At 39.4% G+C, this 25790-nt stretch overlaps 6 protein-coding genes and 1 pseudogene across 6 annotated transcripts; 4 read left to right on the plus strand and 3 right to left on the minus strand.

The window, feature by feature from the left end:
* The first annotated feature begins 421 nt into the window (after positions 1 to 421).
* Positions 422 to 3832, plus strand: LOC137747416 (aspartyl protease family protein 1-like). Its single transcript, XM_068487521.1, has 10 exons — positions 422 to 907; positions 1132 to 1267; positions 1820 to 2055; positions 2202 to 2429; positions 2552 to 2687; positions 2775 to 2848; positions 2928 to 3009; positions 3090 to 3153; positions 3361 to 3432; positions 3527 to 3832. The coding sequence occupies exons 1-10, from the start codon at positions 585 to 587 to the stop codon at positions 3727 to 3729; spliced, it is 1554 nt and encodes a 517-aa protein (XP_068343622.1). The 5' UTR covers positions 422 to 584; the 3' UTR covers positions 3730 to 3832.
* Positions 3833 to 4388: 556 nt separating this feature from the next.
* On the minus strand, positions 4389 to 7825 carry LOC137747415 (pre-rRNA-processing protein ESF1-like). The gene is made up of 7 exons (XM_068487520.1): positions 7208 to 7825; positions 7027 to 7101; positions 6546 to 6781; positions 6289 to 6451; positions 6017 to 6142; positions 5016 to 5749; positions 4389 to 4892 (listed from the first exon to the last, which is right to left on the minus strand). Exons 1-7 carry the CDS (start codon positions 7721 to 7723, stop codon positions 4622 to 4624), a joined length of 2121 nt encoding a protein of 706 aa, XP_068343621.1. The 5' UTR covers positions 7724 to 7825; the 3' UTR covers positions 4389 to 4621.
* A 2503-nt stretch (positions 7826 to 10328) lies between these two features.
* On the plus strand, positions 10329 to 11959 carry LOC137748290 (peroxidase 64-like). Its single transcript, XM_068488420.1, has 4 exons — positions 10329 to 10574; positions 10669 to 10857; positions 11073 to 11235; positions 11324 to 11959. The coding sequence occupies exons 1-4, from the start codon at positions 10365 to 10367 to the stop codon at positions 11716 to 11718; spliced, it is 957 nt and encodes a 318-aa protein (XP_068344521.1). The 5' UTR covers positions 10329 to 10364; the 3' UTR covers positions 11719 to 11959.
* Positions 11960 to 12088: 129 nt separating this feature from the next.
* LOC137747777 (uncharacterized) lies at positions 12089 to 13981 on the minus strand. Its single transcript, XM_068487926.1, has 7 exons — positions 13969 to 13981; positions 13544 to 13737; positions 13367 to 13453; positions 12812 to 12862; positions 12629 to 12722; positions 12438 to 12522; positions 12089 to 12306 (listed from the first exon to the last, which is right to left on the minus strand). Exons 1-7 carry the CDS (start codon positions 13979 to 13981, stop codon positions 12135 to 12137), a joined length of 696 nt encoding a protein of 231 aa, XP_068344027.1. The 3' UTR covers positions 12089 to 12134.
* Positions 13877 to 15832, plus strand: LOC137748575 (uncharacterized). The gene is made up of 4 exons (XM_068488743.1): positions 13877 to 14291; positions 14384 to 14441; positions 14583 to 14660; positions 15496 to 15832. The coding sequence occupies exons 1-4, from the start codon at positions 13980 to 13982 to the stop codon at positions 15687 to 15689; spliced, it is 642 nt and encodes a 213-aa protein (XP_068344844.1). The 5' UTR covers positions 13877 to 13979; the 3' UTR covers positions 15690 to 15832.
* Positions 15833 to 16371: 539 nt separating this feature from the next.
* LOC137747778 (aquaporin PIP2-7-like) lies at positions 16372 to 18425 on the minus strand (annotated as a pseudogene).
* Positions 18426 to 20588: 2163 nt separating this feature from the next.
* LOC137747051 (la-related protein 1C-like) lies at positions 20589 to 24998 on the plus strand. The gene is made up of 6 exons (XM_068487054.1): positions 20589 to 21425; positions 21901 to 22414; positions 22493 to 22643; positions 22756 to 22846; positions 23555 to 23626; positions 23846 to 24998. The coding sequence occupies exons 1-6, from the start codon at positions 20889 to 20891 to the stop codon at positions 24107 to 24109; spliced, it is 1629 nt and encodes a 542-aa protein (XP_068343155.1). The 5' UTR covers positions 20589 to 20888; the 3' UTR covers positions 24110 to 24998.
* Positions 24999 to 25790: the final 792 nt, after the last annotated feature.

The raw sequence follows: 25790 nt of genomic DNA on the forward strand, positions 1-25790 counted from the left end.
GTGAGTATAATCTTAGGAGGGAGAGATTTTTCAGTGTGCCAGAAATACAGTCAGTACACTGAATGTTTTAATACAAGTGTTTGAATGCTTAAACAAAATTTCAACTACTTGTATTAGCGGATCATATTCCTGACACACTAACAAATTTATTGAAGAGAGAGGCTGTATGCAATTATAAGTAATTAATGCTAGTGAGCAAGTATATTAAATAGAGGTTAACGATCATGATACACAATTACAGCAAAAATATGGACATTTACAGCAATTTGTCAACTTTCGTCTATCATCCCTACTTCCCAAAGTTTTCATAATTTGTGTAAAGAATTGGACCCACTTGCCCGCGATTTCGTCAAACAGTGATCAAACTTAAACAACTACTCAAGCTTTCCCGGTTTTCCATCTCTCTCTCTCTCTCTCTCTCTCTCTCTCTCTCTCTCTCTCTCCAGCTGCTGACGTTGGTGTTTGAGAAAGCGTCGCCGCCCACCCAATATAAACCCACTTCATCACATGTCTTCGTTTCTCACTCATGCCTCCAAACCCAATTCGTCAAAACATCTGTTTCTCTCTCTAGAATCGTCTCAGCCATGGCGGCCTGGACTTGCAGAGCTTCTTACAGTTCCTCCGCCGCGCATCTCTTTCTCTCTTTTTTGGTATTGGGTTGGGCTTCTCGGACCTGTTTCGGGCTCGGGACGTACGGGTTCGATATCCACCACCGGTTCTCGGATCCCGTCAAGGCAATTCTGGGTTCCGATGAGCTGCCGGAGAAGGGTAGCGCCGAGTACTACGCCGCTATGGCCCACCGAGACCGATTGATTCGGGGCCGCCATCTCTCCACCACCGACGATCAAACGACGCCGCTTGCTTTCGAATACGGAAACATCACGTATCGGATTAGTGCATTTGGACAGTAAGGACTTTTCTCCTCTCATTTTTACCTTAAAGTTCATATATTTTTGGTGTTGAAATTGATGGAGTTTTTGTAATTGTTGAATTTTTCCTGCGTTCCTGAATTTTTACAGAAAACCCATTAATTTGTTTAAATTTTTGCACAAAACCCAGATATTTGTTTCCTTTGAAGAAAATTATACATGAAGTGTTTGAGTTTTTGCTTTTTTTGGGTCGGAATTTCAGTCTGCATTATGCAAATGTATCTGTGGGGACGCCGAGCACATCATATCTTGTGGCATTGGACACGGGCAGCGATTTGTTCTGGTTGCCATGTGATTGCAGCAGCTGCGTCCGCGGCCTCCAGCTCCCGAATGGACGTGTATGTGAACTGAATTATTATTTCTTTTGTTTGCCTTTTCTTGGATTTTACAGATTTGTGAATTTGATGCATTTTTTTTTACTTCAAAATTGGTTGCTTGGAGTATTTGACTTGGCATACTTCGACCAGTTATGTTGGTTTGTTATAATTTCCATTAGTTGTGAAATTTGTTCTGGAATAAGTACTACAACTCTCGATTCAAGCATGTAACTTTATCATCGTCTGTGTTGAGTGAATTGAGTACTGTCGTGTGGCTTTAGGGTGATTGTTTCTTGATCATAAGGAATGCAAGTGTATTTGAACTTTAAGGGCCACAAAATAGTATTGTTTTCTCGAAAAAGCTCAGGTTGCATCGTAAATTTGTAGTGTTATTCATCAAAATTTAAATCCTGAGTTGCATCTTGTGGTTTCTAAAACTATCTACCAGGCATAGTTTTAGAAGGACGGACTAAAATTGCTAGTGCATTTGGTCCCTATGTGGATCAATAGGGAAGATGCTCTTATGGTACTCATTTTGTTGACAATTAACTCTTGAGCTCTTCTATCAACCAGGTAGTAGAATTTGAAATCTACAGCCCTAATACGTCATCAACGAGCAAAAAGATTTTATGCAACAACACATTTTGTTCACAATCCCAACGCTGCGCTTCAGCAAGTGGTGATTGCAATTACAGGATCGAATATCTGTCTAATGAGACCTCATCTACTGGGGTCTTGGTAGAGGATGTTTTGCACCTATCTACCGACGATGCTCAACAAAAAGATGTACTTGCACGGATTGCCTTTGGGTGAGTTATTTTCTTCACTGCTTTACCACTAGAAAAATATAGGGTAGTCAACAAAAATTAGTGAGTATGCTGATTATATTATTCCTAAACATGCCAATTTTAATTGGTTAGCGCGCTTGTGATGTTTGCATGCTACTCTATTGCAGTTGTGGTAAGGACCAGACTGGTATATTTTTGGACGGTGCGGCTCCCAATGGTCTATTAGGGCTTGGTATGGATGATGTATCCATTCCTAGCATTTTAGCAGGACAGGGCCTTGCTTTGAATTCTTTTTCCATGTGTTTTGGACTTGACGGAATTGGGAGAATCAGATTTGGTGATAATGGAAGCCAAGGCCAGCCAGAAACACCATTCAATCATGATAGCCAGTCATAGTAAGTGCTCCCCCTAAATATCCATATGCTGATGTCAAGTTTACTAGTTTCGCAAGTTACTCCTTCAGTCTTTAATATCATCCCAGTTGTACTAATCTTTTCTTCTTCAAATGTGTTACCAGTCCAACTTACAACATTACTATCACTCAAATAGCCATCAGAAATAGTGTTACCGATCTCGAATTCTATGCAATTTTTGACTCTGGTAGCTCATTTACATACCTAAACGATCCAGCTTACACGCAGATTACTGAGAGTGTGAGTCCTTCAGATTTGGTTTTTCATAATATTACCTTTTGTATCTTCTTTATTGTATAGTCTTTGTAACTATTTGTCATTTTTCAGTTCAACTCTGTGCTTAAAAATAGTCGGCATCCAAAGGATTCAGATATTCCTTTTGAATATTGTTATGACATAAGGTAAATTCTATCAGAACACAATACTTTGTATCAGTTTTCTCTTTCTGAGCCTTCAGGCATGACTTAACTTCGTTTTCAGTCCAAATCAATCGGTGAACTTGACATTGAAAGGTGGAAAGCAGTATTCTCTCCTCGATCCACTAGTAACCGTGTCCAATTCGGTAAGTTACCACTTTTAGTATTTCTTATATATCCTGCTCCTACACTCTGTCATGCTAAACCTTACTGTTCCAATCTCCAGGATGAATCCACAGCGTTCTATTGCCTGGGCATCGTCAAAAGTGGAGATGTTAATATCATTGGACGTGAGTATCTCTTTCTAAATATCTTTCATTATCTTGCAAAAAATTTCATATGCTTGATGTGTATGCAGATCATGTAATGGTTGATTTTAAAATCAGATTCATAAAACCATCGTAACAAATGGTTAAGGCGGTGCCTTAACCATCACTGGCATTCAAATGAATTTGTGCATGTTCAATGTTGCTTACAATGTGGATTTATTCCTGCAGAAAACTTCATGACGGGTTATCGCGTAATTTTTGACCGTGAGAAGATGGTATTGGGTTGGAAGGAATCCAATTGTGAGTCTTAATTCCACCATTTCAAATCAAATTTCGACAAAACATTTTTCTCGTGATTCTTTCAGTGACAATCGCGAGACATTTTTCTTTTCAGGTTACAACGATGAGGAAACCGTCACTTTTCCGATCAGCCCATCGAAATCTCCGACTGCCTCCCCCAAGAGCGTCAACCCGGAGGCCACATCAGGGAGTACCAACACATCCAGCAAACCGGGATCAAATCATTCACCAAAATTGAAGAACTCTTTCACAAGTGCATTCACCATTCTTCTTTTTGTATTTTTCGCTATTGTGTGATTATTTTTTGCCATTCTGTAATATATCCAAAACTGAGAGGCATTTTGTTTTGGAGGTAGAATTTACACGGCGATTTTTGGTATATTATTCGTAGTTATAGCAACATGGCTTTGTACGTATGATTTTAGTTATGACTACTGACCACAGACCACAGATAATAAACATCTTTTTTTTTTTTTGTTACAATAATAAATGATTTTTAGTTTTTGGTTTATTCTTTGGAATCGAGACCCTTTCTAGATCTTGCAATCCAGAGACGATTGATTGAGAAATTTGGATCACTCATTTTAAATCCAAGCCCTTCATTAGTTCACCCTATCGGTTCCCTCACATAAACCGAGGGTTCAAATCTCTCGCCCTTTCTTGAACAGATCGGAATCGGATTATTTAGTCCGCCAACTCCGAACTGCGAGATCCGGAGTTGAATTGAACTCATTTCTTTGAACTATTCCAGAGAACTCAAGCACTAACTTGTTACTTAAAATCGCGATAACCACTCATTTTGATTCACTTCACAATTATCATTTTCAAATATTCATCTCAAGTGAAAGTCATAACTAAAAGCATTCCGATTGAGCGAATTTTTATAAACATTCTCTTTCAAGTTTCGATAATACGAAAAACAATCAGTTCAAATCATGAAATATTGTAAAACAAGATCAAAAAGTGGTTCACATCGTATTAAATTACTAACTGATTAGCACCTGATGACAAAAATAAGGGTTACGCCAAAAATAAAACTCAAACATTCTCATTTTTACTTTCCCAATGACAAAATTTTCCGACCCGAAAAAAGAATCGACAACAATATAACCAACCGCAGCTTAACTATCAGGGAGTTGACTAAGACGTCGAACGGACTTACCTTCATTCAACAATGCTTTCATTTTTGTTAACCTTTGGTCTTTTTCTGTTTCTTCGCCGGATGAGCCAAGCTTGGGTCCTCCTGCTTATCTTTCTTTTCCTTCTTCCCTTTGGACTGCAAATTTTCTTCTTTCTTTGGCATCTTACCTTGTAAGGGCTGGGCTTTCATCTTGATCGATTTAATTAACGATGATTTCTCCATCTTCGACGGTGAAACATCGGATTTCACTTCCTTTTCTGGCACTTCTCGGTCTGCCTTTGACTGTCTCAGTGCTACCTGCCGAGCATAAGCGGCACTCCTGCAAACACCAAACCACAAATACATATAACTAAAACAGTTGCGGCCGATTAATTAAGTGGCACATATTAGGGCATATATTCGAACCATCTTCTGATAACAAGTAAAAAATCGAGGGAAATACCTTTTGAACTGCGGATCTGTCGGATCCAGAGCAAAGCGAGATGAGGTGAAGAGTGCTGAAAACCGTGGATCTTCGAAATCAGCGGTTGGTATTTTGTCCTCTTCTAGAGCCTCTTTACCCTTCTTTCCCTTGGTCTTTTTACGTTTCAAATTGTAGCCCTTAGGCCCTGCATCTGCTCCGTTGTCATCAGCAAGTAATAGCTCGAGCTCATTTCTGCTTGCTTCAGCTTCCTTATCATCTTGCTGTCGCTTTTTATCTTTTTTACTTTTACCTTGAGATCCTTTTTTAGTTTTTTCGACTGAAGGCTCTTCCATAAAGAAATCATCTGGTCCATCTGCTGCCTCGTGATCACTGTCACTACTCTCATCCTCTGATGAGTCCTTCGATTTATTTTTCCTATTCTTCCTTTTCTCGCGTCTTTTTCTGAGATAGGACTCCCAAACTGTTTCTGATCCCTTATCTTTCTTTTCTAGGATGCGCTTGCTTATATCCTCTAAGCCAGTATTAAAAGTGATCTCCATATCCTGGTCATTGTCTTCACCGTCTCCTTCTGACGCATCTTCATCTCCTTCTCCTCCTTCTCCTTCTCCATTTCCAGACAGGAGTAAAGCACGGTACATATCTCGTTTTTTACTCTTTTTATCAGTCTTGTCCTCTACGGCATCATCATTCTCCTCCTCATCACTTTCACTCTCATCAGAAGCCAAATACTCCTTCAGTTCCAATTCAGAAAGCTACAAGTAAACCAACGTCAGATTAGCTAGAAGTAAACTGTACAAGAAGAAGTTGGGTTTGTTTTTAACATAAGTTTATAGCTGATAGTTTTCAGTTGCCCTTTCCATCTACCTCGTGATTTCTATTGTTTATTCAGATCACGGTGACAGAATGCCCATTCAGTCCTCAATAATGAAAGATATGAATGCATAGTGCTAGATATGAACTCTATTATTAACAAATGATGTAAAATGCAAGAAATGTTCACTTAGATAAAATTCTCCTACCTGATCATCAGTGAATTTCCGTTTCAAGGTCTTGCGTCCAGGCTCATCCTCATCCCAAGAAATATCAATTTTACTATGTTGCAGAGCTTGAGTCTGGAAATCCAAACCCCCGTAGCTTGCAGGTACCTGACAAAAGCCAAAGACTTCACAATCACTCCTCCATTTACAACAAAATTTATTTTATTTCCTTTTTGTTTCACATTCCATAAAAGAAGCATAAAAAACACAATTTGTTCTCTATAAACGTATAAATGACTGGTTGAAACATATACCTCTGTCGCAACATCACGGGGTGGGTGTTTAAACTCCATCGAGTCAGGGATGAACCTTAAATCAAGTTTATTCGATGATCTTTCAAACTCAACTCCATCACAATTTTTGTAGAGGTAATCCGCTGTGGCAATTGAGTCACATTCAACAACAGCAAAATAATACCTGGAAATAAAGTTATATCGACAATCGATAAATGAAAATATACTTTAGAGACAAAAGATAAAATCATTATCACAAAATAACAACAATTAACCACCTTAGCCTGCTTTTCTCATAAGCCCGCATTTTCTGAGCAATGAGCTCCTCATCATCATCGTCGGCGTCATCATCTTCATCACTTTTCTCATTTTCATCATCAAATAGGCCAACAGGACCATGAAGTTCTTCCTCTTTCATACGCTGGAGTCCAAACTCAGACGGATAGACAGTTACAGACTTCATTTCTCCACCTTTTGGAAGAAATGATCTCAACACAGCATACAAGTCAACAGCCTACACGAAGCACAATGGAACTCTCAGTTACTGATAAATCCCTACACAAGGAGGAGCTTATAGACAAATTAACAGTCCGAAACTCCAAACGCTATTTTACAAGAATAAACTTACTGCTCAAATTTAATCAAAAAATCAAACAATCTCCAGACCCAATGGCACAAAAATAACAAAATTTGTTACCCTTACAATGTGTCACTTAAATAAGTATAAATGAATTCAATCATGAGCTTGAAAATGCATACCTTCACATGCCTCCAATCCAGATTAACAATTGCAAGTCTGTGAGTCTCCTTCTCAATTTCCGGTATATCTTCCGCCTGCTCGTAAATTTAATCAATTAACCAAAATGTAGCAACATTTTCTTCCAAATTACGACTAACTAAGGCTTAAATTATACTCACAAAAACAATTAACAAAAACTACCTCAATTCCAGGTGCGCCGTCCTCCAAAACCACCTCCTCATCTTCATATCCATCATCGGTGTCGGTATCTGTATCCGTCGTCGTCTCCGAGCCACCACTCGCCACGTCATCCTCCGATTCCTCTCCGCCGAGCTCCTCCACCTCCTCACTCTCTTCCTCCTCCTCTTCCTTTTCCTTGTCCTCTTTCGATTTGTCCTTTTCTCCGTCTTCCGTTTTGGACTTTACCTTATCTCCGTCGTCGTCCTCCTCCATCCTGTAGTACTGCCGCAGCGAGTTGCCCTCCTCGAGCTTCTTCGGCTTGCCTCGCTTGTCCAGCGGCGCCGATGACGAGCTGAATCGCTTGTCCGTAAACATCCGGTCGAACCGCGAGTCGATCTCGACCTTCGCCTTGTGCTTGGGAACGTTCTGGAACCTAGGGTCCCAGTGCACGGACGAGAACCGAGGATCGGCGATTATGTTCTCATCGTCGCCCTTGGATTCTTTGAGCTTTTTTTTGTTTTTCTTGTTCTTCCCCATGGTGGCGGCGTAGATGGTTGTTGTTCGGCGGTTGAAGGTGGCGCGGGTCACGGCGGGTGTGGGATTTCAGTGGCGGTCTGGTGAAGGGGGCTTAAGCTTTAACGTTCCTCCTCCTCCTAGGGTTTAAGTTTAAAAGAAAAAAGGTAAAATAAAAGAAATTTTCAGCAGAATTGTGGTGGACTATGATGAGGCCCACTGGAAATTGAAAGCCCAACTTGAAATTCTACTTAAAAGAATCCAAGTTGAATGATGGTCCTCTTCAAGAATTTGGGCTTTTAGTCTATCTTAACCCAAATTGAAAAGCTAGGTCGTATCATCGCATGTCCTGAGGTGTTTATGTCACGTGACTGTGTTGAGTTTTAAAAATTTCAAATTGAGGCAAGTTAGAGGGTGATATGTACGTGTTGTATGGGTTAGCCTATATCGTTACTATCTAGACAGATGTCAAAAGTCGTTAAGCAATAAAATGTGTTTGGCAAATTGGTCGGAAAAATTTGATCATCCACAAAATAGATACCACATACGTATTTACAATCATTGCATTTAATTCTAGTAGAACGTATTAAGGGCTTTTGAAGCTATGTGTGTGTTTTGTTTATAGAGTCAATGAGTCTGCTTTTTTTTTTTTCACTCATGAGTAGTGATTCATATTGAAATTTAGACAGTGACAATAACATAAATAAGTTGAAGTTTGATGGAACCTACAACTATTTCTTCATAACCGAAAATCTATGAAGAAATAGTTTCCAACTTTATAAAGAAACATTTGCTGGTGCCACCTGCCACCTATGCATCTGAGCTCGAAACTCTACATCTCTTAAATTATTATAATAGTTTTAAACCCTCCCACTCCTCCCCTTAATAACAATAAATTTATAAAAAAAATAAAAAATAAAGTTGTCAGTGCCACCAACTTTAACTTATTTATGATACAGCCATCACCGAAACTTCATAAATATAACTAATTTGAATGGTATTATATTATAATCCCATCTCGTTTGGCAGAAGCTGTTGGGATTTCAAATTGACCATTCCAAGTACCAAACTTATAATCCAGTCAAATCCAACCCAACGCAATCAAAGCTAATACCATATCTGGGAAATTATTTATCCATTATTTTTTTAATTTCCCTCTTGCTAAAATTAGGTTCAATTATTTTTTGAATTTCCCATTTGCTAAAATTAGGTTAGCTAAGTGATCCAATACATCACCTAAATTATCCAGAATTATTTCAGAATAATTAGAAAGAATTGAGAGACAAGGTTGTTGGGATGGACTGAAGTTAGTTAATTGTGTCTCAAACATAACGAATAAAGCTGTAGACGTTGATTTCAAGCTAATTGACTCCCTCAGAATTAACAACTTTTGATGTCTCAACCCTAACCACTTTATAGTTCACACATCCTTTTTTTTCTTTTAAATCAACACAATGATTGGATTTTAGTTTGTTTCGCGTAACGCGGGTTTTCTTAAACTAAAACCAAGCCCAAAGTATGTACTAGATGATTCTGAATCAACCCAAAAACTCGATACGTGGTAGAACGAAGATATGAGGTGGAAATGAAAACTAATGAGTTGAGGAGCAGGGAAGAACTGTGTTGATGGAGCATGATGATGCATGCATAAGCTTTAAAAGAAATGAAATAAATAAAATTAGAACCACCGTGGGATCGTTCAGTGGTTGAGGACGACTTTCAGGCTCGTATTTCACACGATACATCCTGTGTTTAATTTTTAGCACTAGTAAATCAAACGATGATGACCAGAAAGACTAAAATGCCTATGTGAGTCTCTCAGTCCAAAAAAAAAAAAAAAAAACCACTAGCTGGTCTCCTTTTTAAAAGAAAAAAAATTTAAAATAAAATTAGCAGTACCTACCATACCATGCAGAAGGGTTTTATTTGGTTATTAAATTGGAGAATATTTGTTGTAATTGTTGGATTGCAGAATCTTCTCTTTCTATTTGGTCTCGAGAATCTTTTGGTTTTTGTTTTTTATGTATTAAAACATCATAATTAACTCCTTGAATTAAAAGTAAATAATCATGTGCCATGCTTGATCATTAACACCTTGAAAATCAATAAAAATTATCGAGTTCACTTTATAGGATGATGGAAATTTGATTAGTAAAAACAAACAAATCATGTTTTACGGTATTCTTTGATCAATGGGAGGCAGAGATGTGGGATGTTTTCGAACATTTAAACAGAGGTTTAAAGGTGCAAAAGAAAATATTGATATCCTATGGCCTTCGTTAACCCATTCACTGGCTCACCTCACACAAACTAAGAGTCTTGATCTTTCTCTCTCTCTCTCTCTTGAACGGTCCGATTTACTCTGTTCGTCAACTCTGAACTACGAGATCTGGAGAGAATGTGAATTCCAAAAGAAAGATGTGATGGCAATTGTCTTGTCGTAAGGTGCCTTTGCCTTCATAATTACTTCTCAACATCCTTTCTTAACTAATTCATTCCTTAGGGCCACCATCATATTAGTAACAGCCTCTGCCTCTCTCTCCCTCTCCCCCCCCCTCTCTCTCTCTCCCTCTCCCTCTCTATAAATACAACACTAATCCATTTTCATTTCCCACACTTAAACAAAGTTAAGAGAGTTAAGCAAGAGAGTTCTAAACCTCAAAAAATGGCTTTCAATCTAGCATTCTTGAGCTCAATCTTCATCATCCTTTCGGTATTTTCTGCAGTGACTAACGCGCTAAGCTCGAATTACTACGACAAGAGCTGTCCCAATGTCGATCAAATCGTTTCTAATGCCGTCAAGAAGGCGACATCCAACGACAGAACTGTCCCGGCTGCTCTACTCCGGATGCACTTCCACGACTGCTTCATTAGGGTACATACATATTTTTCGGTACAACTTGTTTTCGACAGTTGAAACACATTGGTTCGTTGATTAAGTTAACCCAAAGTGTTTGTTTTGTTTGCAGGGCTGTGATGCATCTGTGCTGTTGAACTCCAAAGGAGGCAACAAAGCTGAGAAAGATGGGCCACCAAATATTTCTCTGCATTCGTTTTATGTCATTGACGATGCAAAGAAACAAGTGGAGGCTTCCTGCCCTGGTGTCGTTTCATGTGCTGATATCTTGGCTTTGGCAGCAAGGGATGCTGTTGTGCAAGTAAGCTTTTCGAGACAGAACCGCTTGCAAGCGTTTAATAAAAATGGAACTACCGGACACACTAGCCGTATATAAACCACGGTTTAGTGCTCCTCCAGTTGTATTTTTTTATCGGAAGTTTAAAACCGGTTTCTGTTTGTTCATATTTCCCGAAAGTAAAACAATAAAGGTGTAAAATTTTATACCACTTACTGAATATGTTATCAATGTTACAGTCCGGAGGTCCGAACTGGGCTGTGCCGAAAGGACGAAAGGATGGAAGAACATCGAAGGCTAGCGAGACCGTGCAGCTGCCGGCTCCAACCTTCAACATATCTCAACTGCAGCAGAGCTTCTCGCAGAGAGGTCTGTCCTTGAACGACCTGGTGGCTCTTTCAGGTAAAACAACCAAAATTTCAATTGTTATTTCGTATCTGTAATTTATCGAAGAAGAAACGAAAGAGAGTAACTTCCGATGCATCTACAGGAGGGCACACTCTAGGGTTCTCCCACTGCTCATCGTTCCAAAACAGAATCCACAGCTTCAACGCCACACACGACGTTGATCCAACACTGAACCCGTCCTTTGCTGCAAAGTTGAAGAATACGTGTCCCATCAAGAACAGGCCGAAGAATGCCGGTGCCACCATGGATCCTTCTACAACAACCTTTGATAATACATACTTCAAGTTGATCCTCCAAGGGAAGAGCTTGTTTTCTTCGGATCAAGCTCTGCTCAGTTTTCCGAAGACTAAAGGTTTGGTTACTAAGTTTGCTTCCTCAAAACAAGCGTTCTTAGACGCTTTCGTGAATTCCATGATAAAGATGAGCAGCATTAATGGTGGGCAAGAGATCAGGAAGGACTGCAGGGTAGTAAATTAATCGAGGGCCAGCAAGCTTAGTTGCAGTCGATCCTAAAAACATGAGAACCGGGAAATCAATTAAATAGGTGGTTCTCTATCATTTCCTTTCGTGTTTTGAGAGATTTGAGATAGAAATTGTTTGTGTGTGCTGTGTTTCATAATGTTTGAAAGGATCTTGTTACAACAAAATCCTACAATAAATTGTAACAAAAATCCTACTACAAATATGAAGTATTCAGTTGAGGGGCAACGACGTTTTCTTGTATGAAACTTAAGGTAAACTCCCAACAATGCATGAAACCGGTGCATATCAACCCTTTTCAGTAACGAATATGAACAAACGATGCTCATTACAGTATGCTCGTATAGGTCAAGTGGATTAATCAACTTACAGTGCAAGCTAGAGTTGCAGAATTACCACAAACTCCCAAAATGCTAATGCAATTCCGTTGTATCAGCCCATTCACTATCCACAACGATCTCTTCCAGTTGAAGGTTGCCACTTACCCCGGATGCCTTGTAGGATGGCATAAACGAAAAGGCGTCAAGAAGCTTCGCGCACTTCAATCCCCATTTGACCATCAAGAATTCAATAAGACGATGCCCACTGCATAATACAAGAAGTGCTTTCAAAGACATAAAAGTGAAAAAGAGGACCATTTACAGCGCTATCTGCATACTCTAAGCACACATGTTACAAAGTTAAAACAGCATTAGAAGCACACGCAGGTTAAATACCTTCGATTATGGTATGTTGTTATGAAGACTGACCCCGGAGAATTTTGGAGCAGAAATGTCACGGTGGCAAAGAGGTCATCAAGGGCTTACCGAGGAGAATAAAATCCGGTTTTAGCTTAAGTTCAGTGACAGAGAGATGAGGAAAAAAACTGATCGCAAAACACAAAAACCAAAATCGATAAAAATCCTACCACTAGCATCATACAATACATCAGCGCCGAGAATAAATTTCGGGTTTAAGCTGAATGTTGATGCATCCCAAGCTCCCCATGTCAATCCCATTACCTGAAAATTACAAGTGAGATAAAATTAACATCAACTAATTAGGTTATGCGCAAATAAGAATCCGCAATTAGCCCCTTGATGGCGATTACATTGCCCTCGAGTTTATTAAGGTCAAGCACTCTTCTCATGTTGTTCAGCACCTGCAGATTCAAAACAACAACTCCGTTAACCGCTAACTATAGCCGTTAAAAACCGAGACATTTCTTGGAGAACAAATAACAAAGTCGGGTCTAATTAACTAAATTAGTACAGAAAACGATGATTCTTTATCAATTTGAAGGTTCAATCGAGATCAATACAGGCAGTTCATATCAATAATCATACTTCGGAAGTAAAAAATTAACGGTAAACAGAAATTATTACAGGAGTTTTAAGCGCAAATGGAAACACTACGCACTATAAAGTTTTCCAAGTGCCGATTTTTTGGCAAAAATGGGATGTTAAACTCATTAAAAATCGAAAATTTCCACTAACCGTTCGTTCAAAGCTATTTGATCTAGTTTTTGGTCAATTTAACACACTTTCGAGCGTAATCCTTCTCAACCATCGTAAAAAGTACACCGAGCTTTTAAGCAAATTAAAAATTAGACACGTATTAGCAAACAATCAAAATTTAAAAGCCAATGCGATTGGAATTTGAATACCTCCAATCTACTCGAATCATCAGTGAGAGTGACGTCAGCACCAACTTCGGCGGCAACCAAACCGGGCAAGGAAGTTCCAGCGCCAAGCTGCAAACTAACCCAGAAATGATTAATTAATTAATTACTAAAACAAGAATAAGATTAAACCTGGACAAGGATTAACACCGACGTTACTACCTCGACTACGCCCGCGCCGGAGAAGCGCAATGTCTGTTGCCAAACATACTCCGCCAGTACCAAGCTGCAGGGCCACACGAACAAACCGTACTCTTCCTTCACGTTCTCGATGATGGAGATGGAGAAGGCCGGCTCGTCCGAGTTGTCCCCGAAACGGTGACGCGACACCGTCGTCATATCGGCCGAGTCATTTCCTTCCGTAACTCGCTGCGGCAACGAAGTGGGCCTACTAAATCCCTACAGGCCCAACAGAAAAGGCCCAATTAAATTTATCCCGAACAACCGAAAACCAAAACCAATTTTTAAAGTCGATTTTTGATGGAGCTATCTCGAAGCAAGCAGCCCCAGAACATTCTCCGTCTTCTTCTTCCTCACTCTTCTGCTCCGCTGAGTGAACTCGCCTAACTCGCTAACTCAGAGCTCGCCCAGCCCTCCCATGGCATTTGCTCACTACCCAACGTCCATTCGCCTCCAAGCCTCAAAGCAACCAAAGACTTCGATTCTGAAACCACCACCTCCTTCTCCTTCCTTTTCCTCTCTTACTCTTCCCCTCAAACCTCGCAACCTCTCCTTATTTTCAAGGCCCCGAATTCCGGGGCATAAAGGTAATTACACTTCTCCACCGTCGGCGCAGGCGGAGCCGCAGGGGCCTCGGGCGAGTTCAGCTGCGGACGCCTTCACTAACTTCAAGCATCTGCTGCTGCCCATCACCGACGGGAACCCATATCTCTCCGAGGGCACAAGACAGGTAATTTTCGCATTCGATTTTTACCCGGGTAAATTTCGTGGCTGCCACTGTGTGAGGATCCAGGTAAAAAGTTTGATTTTTTATTTTTACAGGCTATAGCTACGGTTGCTGCTTTGGCGAAGAAGTATGGGTCTGACATTACGGTTGTGGGTATGTTTACTGATGAAATTTTACGGTGTCGAAACCAAGCGTTATAGATAGAGCATTTTTTGTTTTTTTTACTGTTCAGACCCTTATGGAATTGATTCAGAAATGTAGTGTAGGAATATAGAACTTTGTGTTGTTTTGCAGTGATCGATGATCAGCAGAAGGAGTCGTTGCCGGAACACGAAACCCAGCTTTCGACTATCCGTTGGCATCTCTCCGAAGGTTTGTGCACTGTCTTGTGTGGAATTGGGAAGGTTTAACTTTGAATATTTATCGTACATGAGGAGTATATGAGGAAAGGGAATCTTAATTGTCAGGGATGATTGATTGGTAGAGAACAAAAACATAGATACTATATGATTGTGTAGATTCCGTTATGTCGATTGAGTTTTCATCGGTGAATTGCAATAAGATGGATTTTTTTCACAAGTTGATGTGATTATGCTTCTGATGGAATCAAAACATGCACAGGGCAGAATGACAATGAAAAGGAGTCATATTTCATTACGGAAAAACAAAAAAGGAGGTGGTTTTCTAGTTGATAATTCTTTGGCATTACTGAAACCGCATTTTATTCGACCTTGAGTACCAGAGTCGTTCTAAAATGACTTGAGTCGCTCACCGTAGAATCTATATTTAGTGATGAGTTGAGGATCGTGATACTGAATGTGAAGTTGTTTCGAAAGTGGCCAAAAGTTAGTAAATTATGATAAAATTTGATGGTTGAAGGGGGTTCAAGTACTAGGAAAGGGTTGAAGCATCAATGGTTGGTTAAATTTGGTTATTTTTGTCAAAAAAGCTTGAAAGTGGAAGATGAGGATCTGGGAAAGTGGGCATTGTAGATGGCTCCAACATGCATTATTATGTTGTAAGAATATTGTATCGGTTTGCTGACCAAGTTTACTACTTAACAGAATAGGGTGTGTGAGATTATGTATAGTTACATCGTTACACTTGTATGACAATTTTGGTTGTTTATTTACTCACTAATTTTCTGTATGCACATAACAATATATTTGGCACTAACATTATTTTTAACCGTTATAATTACTGATAGGTGGGTTCCAAGAATACAAGCTGTTAGAGCGACTCGGGGAAGGGAATAAGCCAACAGCCATCATCGGCGAGGTTGCTGATGACCTGAATTTGGATTTAGTTGTTATAAGCATGGAAGCTATTCACTCCAAGCATATCGATGCAAACCTGCTTGCTGAGTTCATTCCTTGCCCTGTCATCCTTTTGCCATTATAATTTGCTATTTCAACTGTAAAGTAATCACTTCAAACTCAAGCTCCTTTCTAGTTTACAATGCCAGTTTCTTGTGACCGGATTCTATGACCTTTTATTTTTGTTTTCCAAAAAAAATCAATACAGAATTGAATTTTTTGCTCTTAGGAATCGTGGATCATTGTTATTTGTCTTGTTTAGGTGTGCTTATTTTTATTGGGTATGCTTATTTTTATTCGCCTTACCATACAAATATAGAAGACAGTAGCTATATTTGTATTCACCTTACCATACAAGTACAGAAGACAGTAGCGAAGGTATTTGTTTTTTTTCGAATTAGATTAGCTCGAAATTACAGGATCTGTCCTTGTTGTGAACAAGTGCTTTTCGAGTCCTAAGAATGTAACAAAATAGGCCAAGCGGAGTGCTTTTGACTTGCTTCACCTAAATTTGTCCTTGATATTTGATGATTTGACTTGAATTTGTCTAGTCTACTTGAAATGACCCTAAGAAAAACGATAGGAACTCCCAAGGGATACACATCTCTCTGTCTCTCCCATCACATGATTAGTGATATGCGATGAGTGAGGTTTACACAACATGTGATGGGTAAGTTTTCTTGATAAGAACAGCCACTTCCCCACAGGTAATAGAGAGTAATAGGTGGGTAAATACGCAAAGGGAGAAGCCGGCAGGATACATCATGCTACTCTGTTTGGGTGGTGGGGTTGCTGCGGAAAGATCCCAAGCCTTTAGTAGCTGATGCCCTTAGAACATACTGGTGATAGGCACCTGCTAGCAGAGCTCCAATAAATGGTCCAACCCAAAATATCCACTGCTTGACACCATTAAAGTTTAGAGGTCATAAAAACACACACACAGTGGTGCTTGACGCACTTGCCTGCACTGAGTGGGTGGCTCCTAGCCGCTGATGCATATGTGGCCACCCACCCACGTGCTCTACGACGAATATTAATAAATGTGCATTTATATACATTTCAACTGGGTTTAGTCGAGGCTCAGGTAACCATACCTGGTCATCCCAGACTTTGTCATTGTTGTAGATTACAGCAGCAGCAAAGCTCCTTGCAGGGTTGATGCCGGTGCCGGTAATGGGGATGGTGGGCAAGTGCACCATGAATACAGCAAATCCTATTGGCAAGGGCGCCAACACCTAAAACCAAACCAACCATCAAGCCAACACCTAGAAATTTTTAACATATATCTTTTAGCTTTCTACACTCCGTCCAAGCGTTGAAAAAATGTATAAAATATTTTGTTTGGAGTGCAAGTGTCTAAAAGAACGGCTCGCTACCCTTTTAACCATAGTACCACACAACGCCATTGATAAGGTGCCTTCCTGTTTGGAAAATACAAGGGTCACTCACGCCCGCATATCTTTTGACTATCAATGCATATGAGACTGTTGTGGCACTTGCATCTATGATCGAAAATCACTTATAAGGGCACGGGCAATTGATCATAAAAATAAACATTACACGTGAGAATCCCAATGGCATTAACTTTATGGTGAAGCAAATTGAAGTCATTGCTCACAGGTACGTGGGAGCCGCGTGCGCAGCTCTTGGGGTCGGCGGCTGAGAAGACGGTGTAAAGTGTAAACCAGCAGAAAAGTACCAACGATCTCAGCTCCCAAAGCAGTGCCTTTGGAGTAATCATGTGCCCCTGAGTTGGCGCCACCGCCAGGAGTGTAGTAGTAAGGCTTCATCAAAGTTTTCACTAGCCCGACGCCGCAAATGCCTCCCAAGCATTGCGCAACCGTGTAAGCCGCCGCCCGAGCCAACGACACTTTCCTCGCTACCAGCAGCCCAAAAGTCACGGCCGGATTGACGTGCCTACCTGAGCAAGATATGTTAAGAAGTGTGTAAACGTTAATTTATTGTAATTTTTCTATGTGACTATCATGTTATTCGTGTAATTTTACAACATGATATATTAAATATGTCGTTCTCTTATTGTAACATGTGAATTAGTAACTCTATATAGTGCTATGGCCGTCACATAAAAAGTAACCCCTTCATATCGCATCACTTGTTAAGGACGTGAATTCACTTTTATACATTTTGTTTTATGCAACTGATCTTGAGAGAAAGAGGAATCGAACTCGAGACCTCGACTGCAAGGGTGAATGCTCATGACAAACTAAGCTATAAACTCATTGCCATTGATTTAATCATTTACGTGTCATTATTCTGCCAACTTGGTAACATAATAAGTCGAATAAGAAAGTATGTTTTTACAAATGACTTGTAGTTCAAGTAGATAAGAGTATGTGTATTTGCATTCGAGGATCAATAGCATACCCCTAATTTCACTTGTACATATAAAAGAATAATAATGTAAGTTTATAATGGACTCTGATATTTTTTATTTTACCAGAGATTCCGGCTGTGCAGTAAACCAGGACGAAGATCATGCCGCCGAAGGCCGACGCCGTCGCATTGGTTTGCTTGCTTCTTGTGACCGATGACGGTGGCAACTGTGACGTAGAGGAAGAGAAGCGTGGCAACAAACTCTGCTATCACAGCTCTGAAGAACGGCCAGCTTTTGAGCTCTTCCATGTCCAAGAGAGGAACCAGTGGTGGCTCTACGTAGTCCTTAGACATTTCTTCTTCTCCTCTCTCTTGCTCTCTGGTTTCTAACTTTCTATTTCCTTGGGGTTAAAGATGGAGATTTTATAAGGATTATAAATAAAGGTTGAAGTGGATTTAAATCCTTGGCATAACGTGTGTAGTACATTGTTGATCAGAAAGTATGGTATTTTATATCATGAGACCATGTGACAATTTCATTGAGAGTTTGTTGTCTAATCGATTTTTTTCGTTTTTGCATAGCGTGTTATTCATTTATGTATTATAAATTATCCAAATGAAGAATTCAGATATTACGATTGCCAGCATTCTTTTCAATATCCGAGAGTTAGCTATAGAAGTGGAGGCCATTGAGTATGCTCTTATGCCTCGAGCCTGCAATAGGGTGGCTCACTCGTTGACTTCGTTTGTAAACAAAATGAGGGACCATTATAGATGGGGTTTCTCTTTTCCGAATTTCTGTTGAATATTTTTGCTGAGTAATTGAATAAAAATTTATCTATTGACAAAAGGAATATTATTAAACATAGTATTAATGAGTAAGCACACATCGTAATATTAATCAAGTGATAACATGACACGTGTAGATGTTACAGTCACATCAAACTAATAATAATAATAATAAGTCTCAAAAGGAAAAAAAATAATAATAAGTCACCATCTTGGGTATTATAAGCAACTGATAACATATCCTTTTCAGGAAAACTAATGAAAATGACTTGAAAACTTTGAGTTTTAACAAAAATGTGATGTAAGTGAATAGTACCATGATTGACTTTTTAGAATAAAAATGTGGGTTTTCATTAAAGTGAACAATACCGAGATCTTTTCGTTAAAGTTTCCTCTCTTTTCTTCCCTCTTGCTCTCTGGCTTCTAACTTTCTATTTCCTTGGAGAAAGAAGGAGACTTTTAGGGATTATAAGCAAAGGTTGAAGTGGATTTAATTACATGGCATAACGTGTATAATACATTCTTCATCACAAAGTATGGTATTGTATACCATGAGACCATGTGACATTTTCATTGAGAGTTTGTTGTCTAATCGAAAGTGTTTTTTTGCGTAGAGTGTTATTTACTTACGTATTATAAAAAACATGAACGAAAGACCTAGATATTACAATTGCTAGCATTCTTTTTGATACCCGAGAGTTAGCTGTCCAAGTGGAGTCCATTGAGTATGCTTTTATGCCTCGAGGCTGCAATAGGGTGGCTTACTCGATGACTTCGTTTGTAAACAAATTGGGATGCAAACATTGATGGGGCTTCTCTTTTCCAAATTTTTGTTGAATATTTTTTATGAGGATGTAAACATTGATATTCGTCTTTGATTCAATAAAAATTTATCTATTGACAAAAGGAGTATTATAAATAATAAAAGCATAGCATTAATGAGTAAGCATACATCGTAATATTAATAAACTGATAACATGACACGTGGAGATGTTACGGTCACATCAAACTAATGACAATAATAAGTTTCAAAAGAAAAAAAGAAAATAATAAGTCACCATTTGGGTCAATGAATTGAAGTCATATAATCATATGAAATATGTAATTTGGTCAGCCTATGGTGACACGTTCGATATGTCGAGTTCGTCCAAGAGTAATTCGAGCCCAATCAACAAATCAGTTCAGTCTCAATTAGAATTTAATAAAATTTATCATAATTTTAAAAAGTGATACATTTTAACGCAACAAATTATGATCAGAATTTTAAATTTTCTTACAGGTTGTAGATTGCCGGAGCATGATACAAATATCGATTGCCACCCCCACGGGCATCATCCTCTTAAATTAGGAAGATAAAAAAGTGAAGATATGTTACCAATTTTTGAGATATAATTGAGATGCACTCCCAAAAGCAACCTCTATATTCCATTCCATGATGCATTCACGCCACACGGCGCACTCCTATTGGATCGCAAAGTAACTTCTACGTGGAATGGTAGGATTAAGAAGATTCCGCCTCTCTTCTACTAAGATCACCGGATTAAGTGATTCAGGTCTTTGAAATTTCATCCAACGGTCAAAAATTTTTAAAAGGTAAAACCAGGTGAATCGTTGAATAAAATTTCAAAGATTCGAATCACTTAATCCAATGATCTTGATGAAAAAGATTCAGAAATGATCTCTTCCCGAATAAGAATGTTGGTAAATAGTAAAAGTAGATTCAGTGGTCGCAGTTGTATTTACATTGTGAATCCCATGCCCCTCCCCGTGGGTACGCCATAGGGGTATTTTTGTAATCTCACGTAATCTAAAACCTGCGCATCCAGGAAATCCCAATAGCGCAGCTGCGAAGAAAGGCACTATAACCGAGAAGAAACAAAACAAACACACCACCCCAAAAGAGAGAGAAAATCTCCAGAGAGCCCTCTCTCGCTCCTCCTCCCCATTCTCTCTCCTCTCCCTTCCTCCGCTCTCTGTCTCTCTCCGGTCTGCGATCCCGATCGCCCCCAAATCTTTGGAAACCCTAATTTCTGAACTCGCATTGCTCAGAAATTTTCGATCACTCTCTATTTTATTATTACACTTTTTGCCCCTCGTCGTTGATCAAGAAACTTGTCGACGCCGCTCTCGCAAACCCTAGCGTTTTTGTTTGGTTATTGTTATGGCTGCGATTAACGCCGCGAACAAGGGTACCAACACTGAAACGGCGCCGTCTGCGACCGTGCAGTCGCCGCGTAACGTCGGCAAGAGTGTCAGCAGCCCGACCCAATCGCGGCGCGCCACTAGGGCTGTCTCGTCTCCTTGGACTCAAATCGTTCGGGGCGAATCTGAGCTGATTGCGGCCGTTGATTCGTCGCCATCGGCGGCTGTGACTGAGCCAGTTGTCGCCGCTGCGGCGCCTCCGTCCCTTCCTTCCTCTTCTTCGGCTAATCAGACTCAGTCTAACTCGTCTTCTCAGTCGAATTCGTCTTCTCCTCCACCGGTGGAGGAGTCGGTGGGTGAGAGCTCAGAGAACGGCAATGCGGGTAAGAGGCCAGCTTGGAACAAGCCTTCTAATGGGGCCGTCGAGGTTGGGTCTGTAATGGGAGCTGTGTCTTGGCCTGCCTTGTCTGAGTCGGCTCGGGCTTCTACCAAATCGTCTTCTGAATCTCCCAAAGGTGTATCAGAACCCTCGTTGTTGTCTGTCTCCGCATCGCAGGTTTCTTTCTTGAATCTTTTGCTATTGTTTGGTTGCTGAGAAAGTTGGGAACTGAATCAAACTATATGCAACACTTGGGTTTTTTCTGATATGCTAATTTTTCATTGAAATTTACCATAATCAAGAAATGCACCATTAGCTCTCTGCATTCGAATGGTGGTATGCTGATAAATTTTGGGTAGATGCATAATCTTTTTAAATAAAAAGAAAACTTTTGGGTAAATGGATAATCAAAAGATTCTTATGCATTGTGAAAGCGAAGGAAAATAAGTGGATGGAAATTTGAAGAGTTGGTTCTGATTGTTTGAGACATGAAGAAATAAAATTTGATTAGAAATGATTCACCTTGTTGGAGCCTAACAATGTAGGGCGATGATGGCATATGGTTTTTGTATTCTTACATGTTCAATATGCTGGATTTTATGTGTTGTATGTGCATATGTACATTTATATTACTTGCTGTGCTTTGATGTAGGGGACTGGAACCACACCTACCTCATCACCGAAACAAGGGAATCCTTCTACTCCAAACCATACTGGACCTCCTCGCCAAAGATCGTTGAAACGAAATAATTCAAATGCATCCTCTAATGGCGGTGCCTCCCAGCATCAATCATCTGCTGGTCAAGGTGTTGAACTGCCTTCAAATAACCCATCTCCCAAGGAGCATACCCCTAGGAATGCATTTGGGTCACAATCTCACAGCAATAATGATCATCCGCAGCAACGTAACTCCTTCAGGGGCCGAAATGTTGGTTCACATCCTCGTGGAGAAGGTTCTCATCATAACTATAGGCGGGATCAGGACCGTGGAAATCAAGATTGGAACACTCATCGAAATTTTAACAATAGAGACAACCACATGCATTCTCCAAGAGGTGTTCCTAGGATGATGAGGCCTCACCAAACACCACCTCCACCACCACCTAATGCTGCCCAATTTATTCACCAACCGCAGATGAGGGCTTTTGGTGGTCCTATAGGGTTTGGTAAACACTTAGGCATATTCAAATAGAACTTGTATGCATTTTACATGCGACTTTATCCTAATGTGTTTCTTTTTTCAGATATGCAACCTCATCAACTGGTATATGTTGCACATGCCCCACATGAACCACTTGTACCTTTTGTTGCACCTCTGAGACATCCCGTGATGTTTCCTGCTCCAGATCCTCACCTGCATACTAAGATCATAAACCAGATAGATTATTATTTCAGGTACTCCTTTCATGTTTGTTTGTTTGTTTACGTAAGAACATTAATCATCATTTCCCTTTTAATTTGTTTGATAGTTTAACTGCTTTTGTCCCTTCATACTCATTTATTGCAGTAATGACAATTTAATTAAAGATACATACTTGAGGCGGAACATGGATGACCAGGGATGGGTTCGTATTAAATTAATAGTAGGCTTCAAAAAAGTGAGTTTTTGGGAAACTTTTCTCTGTGGATTTCAGTTATTGTGGTGATGATCTGGTCTTTTGTTGTGTATACAGGTGTGTGTTTGTGTGTATCCATGCGTACAGGTTTATTCTATATGTTCAAGATTAATTTGTATTTTATGTTTTTAACTTGCAATTCTTGGTGATGTGTAGGTTATGTTTGCCATTGGGATTTGTCAATTGAGCACCTTGAATTATACATTTAAAGAATGTAAATGAATGAACAACAAATAAATAAAAACAAAGTATAGAAGCACATTAAGGAAAATTACTTATGGTTACCAAGTATAATAGCACTTTGTTTGCTATTCTGTGGTGCTCTGTGGCATGCTATTCTGTGTTATTTTTTTGTTGTTGTTACATCGACATGGGATAATACGTACATGTTTTGAAGTAAGGAATTATTAATGTTAAAGACTGAAAATATGCTATAGGCCATCAAGCAAATGTTGATATTGCAGAAGAACCATTTTGTGGTGGATCATAGGGAGATACCTTAGGACGAAATGTGGGTTTATGTATTTGATTAAGCAGGAGCATATCTAAGGTTAAAATTTGCTATACTATATTGCCTCCTCAATGGGGTTCTGTTCTTATATCCTGGCCCCACTTTCTTGACCGACAACATTCAGCTTGTACTGGATGCTATGAGAATGTCAATGTTTTAATTTCTGATTTCCTTTTCAGGTTATGAGTTTGACAGACAACATTCAGCTTATACTGGATGCTATGAGAATGTCAACTGTTGTGGAAGTACAGGTAATTCAAGATTCCATAATTTAACGTTTGATGTAATCATGTAATAGAAAAAATGCCGTTGCATTGCTATTTTATTATTTATTCTCCTCCAAATTTTCATTTCCAGCACCCTCTGCCCCACCTAGCCCCGTAATATACAGTTAAAAGTGTTATGTGTTTTATGTTATATAACATTCTGATAAGATGACAAATCTTGTGCTGTGTCTTGTGACTGTTTAGGGTGATAAAATAAGAAGGCGTAATGATTGGGAGAGATGGGTAATGCCAGCTGCTGAGCCTCCAAATGCCTCGGGCTCTCAAACCCCTGGAAAGGCCGGTCCGGATGTGCTGTCAGCTCATATCCAAAGTATTGCACTGGACGAGAACACCACTAACAACAACAATGTTGAGAACAATAATCAGCCGCAGCTGTCAAATGGTGATGGAACAGGTCAATTTGGTGTTCAAGCAGTTGCTGATCGCCCTATTTCAGCAAGAAATTAGAGTTTGAGGGATGGATGTGCACAGACGATGCACACTCGTGGAGAGAAATGAACTTGTGGGAATAGAGGTTTAAAAGACACGATGGTGAATATCTAGTTTTCGCTTTTTTTTCTTATTCTTTTTTCGAAAATAGTACTACTGCCTTGGCATGATGAAACTTTCTTTCTCGCCTGGCAAATAGAAAGAAACGAAAAATGGGGAAAAAGAGAAACATCTAGGAACAGAAGCAAAAAGACTAGTCGGGGAAGAAAAAATGCTAAACGTTGACGACTCAAGCTAGTAGCACGAGTTTATTGGGATTCCTGTACTTATTTTTGCTTCATTTCTTTTTACTCCTGTTAAATTTTATGGTGGCATGGATGGTGGTGCTTTTCTGGGGGGAATTTTTGCTGTCTTTTCCCCATGCTGCCCCCTCAGCTGGTTTTTACAATCTTTGGGGTCAGACAACCTCCATTTGACGGAGAATATGTGATTTTGAGCAAGATGGATGGATGGATGAAGGTGTTCGGGGCTTGCCTCTGCGTACTGAGGGGAGAGAGGGTGGCCCTTTGCCGGATTCAGCTGGATGCTGCTACAGAAAAATATGGCTACTTGTCGAAGGGAAGATGGGTCTATCTTTTCGTATGTTCTCACATACAAAATTATATATTTAGAACTAAATTGACATATAATGTATACCTTTCTATGGATCTTCACCATTTGAGGATTGAGTGCATAAATGGTTCCTGGTGGAACAAACTGATGATGTTGTCCAGGTCGGAACTGGATTGGGGTTGGTACTTCATGTTTATTGCACTTTTTGGAGCTTGTGGATCTTTTCACCTGCTTAGGATCATTGGATTGAGTTTTATATTTTAGTTAAATGTACCTGATGGTATTATTTATTTAATTCCTTTTTATATTTCAGTTGTTGAAATGATCAATTTTCAGTATATCGTCAAGATTTGGTCGTTTTGTTCTCAATATTTTGTTGATATTTGATTTTGATCATTTCAACAATTAGAATTTAATTTTTTATCATTTTAGTCGAGTCTTAAAAAATTGATACATCTTTTTATTATTTTTGTTCTAAAAAACACATTATTATTTTTATCAATAACAATTTGAGAGATGTGTCAATTGAACGTCTTTTGCTTTTCCTAAATCACTCAGATCAATTCGCCGCAGATGCATGTCCTTTTTCTTTGGATTTGGATCCCATCTGGATTCAAATGATAGGGATATTAGAGATCTTCACATCTTAATCATTTATCGTGAGGTCAGAAATTATTTGATCTTAAGATTAACCGCACGATGTACAATAAATTGTTAGAATGTGAAGATTCTTAAGATTCCTACAAAATGGATCTGGAAATGAATGTTCTTCCTTTTTCTTTGACAAAGGAAGGTTTGGAGTTGACCCTTCTTGGATTATTGTGATGTCCTTTTTCTTGGATAGATGCGCCAACAATTTTGGATTTAGACGTCTCTAACTTGGATTTAGATAAGTTAGCTAAAACAATGTATGTTTTATTTTGTATCCAAGTTTGAATTTGTCTCCTCGTAGTTTAGATGGATTCAATGTAAATAATCATATGGTTTCTCAAAATAAAATTGAAATAAGTAAACCAAATTTGACACTTCAGAAGTCACTATTTCACCTAAGGGTGGGTTCGGTACGATTACCGTACCAAAACCCTTA

Source organism: Pyrus communis, chromosome 10, assembly GCF_963583255.1.
Source record: "Pyrus communis chromosome 10, drPyrComm1.1, whole genome shotgun sequence".
NCBI classification, from domain to species: domain Eukaryota; kingdom Viridiplantae; phylum Streptophyta; class Magnoliopsida; order Rosales; family Rosaceae; genus Pyrus; species Pyrus communis.